Source organism: Perissodus microlepis, chromosome 2, assembly GCF_051167445.1.
Source record: "Perissodus microlepis isolate ML-2025 ecotype Zambia chromosome 2, ASM5116744v1, whole genome shotgun sequence".
Lineage (NCBI taxonomy): Eukaryota > Metazoa > Chordata > Actinopteri > Cichliformes > Cichlidae > Perissodus > Perissodus microlepis.
The window spans coordinates 31,811,699-31,817,617 of NC_140462.1; the positions used below are offsets into that span (position 1 = coordinate 31,811,699).

The 5,919-nt window shown below is 41.7% G+C and overlaps 1 protein-coding gene across 1 annotated transcript; it reads right to left on the minus strand.

Annotated features, from left to right (window-relative positions):
- Window positions 1-210: 210 nt before the first annotated feature.
- LOC146392949 (immunoglobulin kappa light chain-like) lies at window positions 211-2,269 on the minus strand. The gene is made up of 4 exons (XM_084938357.1): window positions 2,227-2,269; window positions 1,748-2,080; window positions 610-944; window positions 211-261 (listed from the first exon to the last, which is right to left on the minus strand). The coding sequence occupies exons 1-4, from the start codon at window positions 2,267-2,269 to the stop codon at window positions 211-213; spliced, it is 762 nt and encodes a 253-aa protein (XP_084794483.1).
- Window positions 2,270-5,919: the final 3,650 nt, after the last annotated feature.

The window sequence follows — 5,919 nt, forward strand, 5'->3', positions numbered from 1 at the left end:
TATGCACATATCTGAGTATCTATGTTTGCTGCACACAGTCAGTGAAGTAGCTGCTCTGTCACACATACTACATATGGTAATCATTCAAAAAAAATTCAAAAGAGCACTAATTTATCAGTATTTGTTAACATTTCCAACCTGTGCAACGTTGACAAACATTGTTTCGATTGCTGTAGAAAACAAGAATGGGGATCAAAATCATGCTGCTGGTCAAGAATACTCCAAGCACAAGAACAAACAGCCCAAATCCTGATACTGATTCTGGAAAAAAAACAATAAAATAAAGCATTATGTACATTTAGGATCAATAGGATTAATTAAAACACATAAATTATAAGTAGTCAATAGCTACAAAAGTCAAAGTTCATTGATTTTAGCCAATGAAAAGTTGTCAGATTTTAATGATCGCAATTATAAATGAATCATTATATAAGGAAAACAAGTCTATTTATTTTGCATAGTGTCATTTATTTTCAGTGGTTTGCATAAAACATGATTAAGACAGAAAATATCTTAATAAAACATTGTTGTTTTGACTTCAGCTCTTCCCATTAGCCAGGGTAAACGGTTCAATGCGAGATGGATTTAAATACAAATGTTAATACATACTTTAGTTCCTTCACCAAACAGGATCTTTCCACATGTGACCACAGCACAGTAATAAGTCCCAGCATCAGAGTAGTCCTGTATTGTTTTTGATAGACTGTAGACACAGTTTCTCTTCAGAGCCTCATCCCTGCTGTCCATGTGAGTGTGAATGATGCTTGGAGTATGTCTTTCAGATCCAGCTCTCAACCAGTACACTCTGTGTTCATCTGGACATTGGAATGCTTTTTCTTTGCTCGTGGAGAGAAGTGAACACTGGAGAGCCAACGAGTCTCCGATCAGAACAGACTCTTTCTTTGGAATTAGTTTCATGTAGATTGATTCCTGCTGGTTGTAATCTGTAAATTAAGTCAGATTTGTAACCTAAACAATTTATATGTCACGGTTCTGGGTCCGTTGGACCCAGTATTTTGAGTTTATTATGTTTTGGTTTAATTTTGCATCATGGATTGTTTTCTTGTTCTCTTGTGGTTGTGATTATTATTATTATTATTATTATTATTATTATTATTATTATTATTAGACTTTCATGTTTCTGTTATCCATGTTTTAGGAATTGTGGTTTCATGTTTAGTTCAGGTTCCATGTGTCATTCTGTCTGTCTCTCAGTGTCAGGTCTGCGTCTTGGTGTAGTGTTCTCGTTCCCTGTTTTATTGTGAAGGTCTGCGTCTCATGTGAGTGTGTTCAGTTTTACCTCTGTCTCGTCTTGTTGATTATTCCCAGCTGTGTCCACCACCTGTGTGTAATTCCCCTGTGTTTCTCTGTGTGTATTTAAGTCGTGTCCTCGGTTATTGTAGTTGCTGGTCCGTCTGTGTATCCATCATGTGTCACCCGTGTGTTCTCCCTGCTGTCCATCGTCAATCTCCTCTGCTCGTTCTCATTCTTGTCCAGGTTTTTGCTCTGTAGTTTAGTTGTTTCCAGTCTAGTTTAGTTCGTGCTCCATTTGCTGTTTGTCCATATTTATTTTGTGTTCAATAAATCACCCGTACACCTTCACGACTGCCTGCGTTTGGATCCTCCTTTTCCTTTTCCACACGGCTCTTTTCACTCGCCGTGACATTATAATAGATTTTATTTTTTGTGCGAGTGATTTAACTGTTCACTGAACATAACAGTTTTAGTGCAATTGGTAGAGTCTTACCTTTCACAGCCAAGAATGTGCCACTGCTGAACATCTGTGAATATGTTTTTCGCGTTTGACAGAAATATGTTGCTTCATCCTCTTTGCTGACATTTCTGATAGTAAATATATTTTTGTTCAATATGAAACGTGAATCATTAAATGCATCAGTTGAAGTTATTTTGTCCAGAATAACAGAAGCAACACTTTGGGGCAAGTGTCCCGGAGACTGTTTATACCAGTGTAAGGACTTTAACTCCTTCTCAGAGACCTCACAGCCAAAAGTAACATTGTCACCAAGGTCAACAACAGTCAAAGAGATCAACTGAGGAACCTCTGAAGTTTGAGTCACAGCTGAAGAAGAAAAAAATTGCAATTAACAAAATGACAAAATCGATGTAATTACTGTTAGATAAATAACCAGCAACAGTAAATATGTACCACGGTGTAGTACAAACATGCTCTTCATGTTTTTCTCACGAGCAATGAATTGCACTTACATGGTGTACAAAGAAGAATCAAAGCAGCCAGTTTTATGATCATTGTGGTACAGCACTCTTGTTGCTCTCTACTGATCTTCTCTTGCTCAAATAGGAGGCGTACAGCCATCACAAGGTGACGAAAGTTTGACAAGCAGAAATCAATGATTGGCTGAAATGTAGGAAATGACCTTTCTCCCATTTAGGGAACATTTTGTATATTATCACTGGCTCTATAAGGTTTTTCTTTTCAAGTAACTACTTTGATAACCACTTAAAATGTGTCAGAAAGTCTTATGTGCCATTCTCAGCACAAGCTCTGGGAATCTTTTTATAGCAGTATTTTACTTGTAAGAGTAGTAGCTTCATGATGTTTCTTTGTAAATCAGTTACACATCAGATTTATGATGCAAACTTTTTATTTGATCATAGCTTAATATCTTTCTGGTTAACCAGGATTTAGAAAATGAAGTGTATCAATATAGGTAGACCTGACCTTTCCTGAGTATTTAGGGAAAATTTTCAAAAACTTTGAGAGCTACATCGTAGATTCTGTAGGTTTTAGGGAAATACCACAAAGATAGTATGTATTTGAGAGAGAGAGGACACTAATTGTGTATTTGTCACCAAGGTGCAAGATACAAGATTTTTTACCATTGAAACTTAGAATTTAGTTTTTTCTTAAAAATAACATCAAAACATGGAATACAGGTGTTCATTGGCTTTTTATTATAATAATATAATATAATGGCTACATAAAAAAGAGAGAACAACAAGGAAGTCACATTCAACTGCAACACTCATAGATAAAGGCTGTGGTGGGCCTTTGACCAACCCTACTGAAGCTGTTTCCTTAGAACAGGCCTCACTGTGAAGTTTTATGTACCGTTAATTTGAATGGGCTAAAAATCTATTACTGTACTAAGTTAACACATTCCAGCAATCTTAGGTGAGGTGGTCAAAACAAATATACTCTTGTAATCTTATGAAAAAAAGAAAAAAAAAGAGAGACCAAAGTAGTACAAGTGAATCATGAGCACCTCCCCTGGTTTCCTTGCAATTACCAATGAAAACAAACAAAAACAAACCACAGTGTTACTGAAATCAGTCACAGCATGACTGAACAGGTCTGAGTGTTGGTGTCTGTTTCTCACATAGGCTTTAACAACTCCAGATGTTCAAGGTTCAAGGTTCTTTATTTGTCACATGCATAGTTATACAAGTATAACACACAGTGAAATGTAGCCTGACACGCTCCTCGACATGTGCAAAAATGGGAGGGGGGGGGTAGAGGAAGAACATTATATATATATATATATATATATAGTATATACATTGGGTGAATGTGCAGTAGTAGCAGCAAGCAGGTGAATTCTGTACATTAATATGAATAGACATCTGACTATTTTACAGAATAGACAATATAAACATATTTAAAATTAAAGGAATTTGGAATGTACATTGTGCCTTGGTTTAGAGTGTCTGGAAGAGAGTCCTGTCTCAGTCAATTATAGATGATGTGAGAGGGCGGGTGTGTGTGTGTTTAGGGCCCGGATGGCTTGGGGATAGAAGCTCCTCTTGAGTCTCTCTGTCCTTGCCCGGATGATGCGGAACCTTCTACCAGATTGCAGAAGTTGGAACAGTTTGTTGCCAGGATGGGACGGGTCCTTCAGTATCTGCGCTGCTCTAGTCCGGCATCTCCTGGTGTAGGTGTCCTGAAGCGGGGGGAGAGCAATCCTGCAGCAGCGTTCTGCTGTACGGATCACTCTCTGGAGAGCTTTTTGGTCCTTCACACAGCTGTTCCCAAACCACGATGTCATGTTCTGTGTGAGGATGCTCTCCACAGCGCCTGTATAGAAAATCCTGAGGATCTTTGGAGAGACCCTGAACTTCCTCAGTTGTCGTAGGTGATACAGGCGCTGCCTAGCCTTTTTGGTCTGGACCTGAATGTGGGCAGCCCATGTCAGGTCTGAGGAGATGTGGACACCAAGATACTTGAAGGACTGCACCCTCTCCACTGGAGCTCCATTGATGATAATGGGCTTGTAGTCTCTGTGCTGACCCCTTCTGAAGTCCACCACCAGCTCCTTGGTCTTGCCGACGTTCAGCTGGAGGTGGTTGTCCTGGCACCATGATGCCAGATTCTTCACTTCATCCATGTAGGCCGCCTCATCGTTGTTGGAGATGGCACCCAACACCACTGTGTCGTCAGCAAACTTCACAATGGTGTTGGAGCCATGGGTGGCCACACAGTCTGAAGTGTAGAGGGAGTAGAGCAGTGGCGAGAGGACACATCCCTGAGGTGCTCCTGTGTTGATGGTGATGCTGTTAGAGACGCATCTACCCACCCTCACCACCTGAGTTCTGCCAGTGAGGAAGTCCAACACCCATGCCCATAGACGGCTGTTAAGTCCCAGATCCCTGAGCTTTGTGAACAGTCTGCAGGGCACTATTGTGTTAAACGCTGAACTGTAATCAACAAACAGCATTCGCACATAGTTACCCTGTTTCTTGTCCACGTGGCTGAGGGTGGTGTGCAGGACGTGGGCGATGGCATCCTCTGTGGATCTGTTGGATTGGTAGGCGAACTGCAGCGGATCTGTGGTGTCTGGGATGGAGGAGGAGATGATGTTCTTCAGCAGCCTCTCAAACACCTTCATTACTACCGAGGTCAGTGCAACTGGCCGGTAATCGTTCAGGGATGAGGGTTTGCTGTTCTTGGGCACAGGGATAATGGTGGATCTTTTGAAGCATGTGGGGACCACAGACTTCGCCAGGGACTCGTTGAAGATGTAAGTGAACACACCTGCTAGCTGGTCAGCACAGCAGCGCAGCAGACGGCCGGTGATGCCATCTGGCCCCGCCGCTTTCCTTATGTTCACTCTCCTCAATGCCGCTCGGACATCATGCTCCGCGATGCTGGTCACCGGTCTCTCGCTGATGACGTCACTGTCCTCGGTATTCAGGCGGTAGATAGCATTAGCCGCCTGGCTAACCTCGAAACGGGCGTAGAACTGATTCAGCTAGTTGGTGAATGCAGAGTCGGCGTTGATCGGCGCAGTGTCCCTGTCTTTGTAGTCCGTAATGGTGCGTAGTCCGTGCCACATACTCCGTGTGTCGCCCTGGTGGAAGCGGGACTCCACACGCTCCCGGTACCGGCGTTTGGCATCTCTCACTGCGCGCCGCACGCCGTATGAGGCTGCTTTGTAGGCGCTCATATCGCCAGTGGCGAGACCCGCGTTGTAGGAGGCGGTCCTGGCGTTTACTGCAGTGCGGATCGATCTGTCCATCCACGGTTTCTGATGTTTGTTCTGATATAAAAACTAGTCACATTAAAACTATAGTATTATCATTTCCCTTTAAAAACAACAGCAAACAAACAAACAAACAAAAAACAGACAAATGACACAGTGTTTCAAGATCAGATACCTGAGATTGAAAGAGACAAGAAGAAACCCTGTTTGTATTCACACCCCCATTTGAAAGCCCAACCACAGCAATGCTTAAGTTTCTATGCATCAACCATGGCTATTTTTGTCTTTGTGTGTTTCAGGTGCAAGTAGTTTTGTGCACAAAAAGGATGTACGAAGTACTAAAAGACGATGAAGAACACATAAAAAGAACAATTGGTGTCCTGTTTGAAATTATATTTTATAATATCTATATACAATATATATTGTATAGATCTGACCACAGGCCAGAAACAGAACTGTC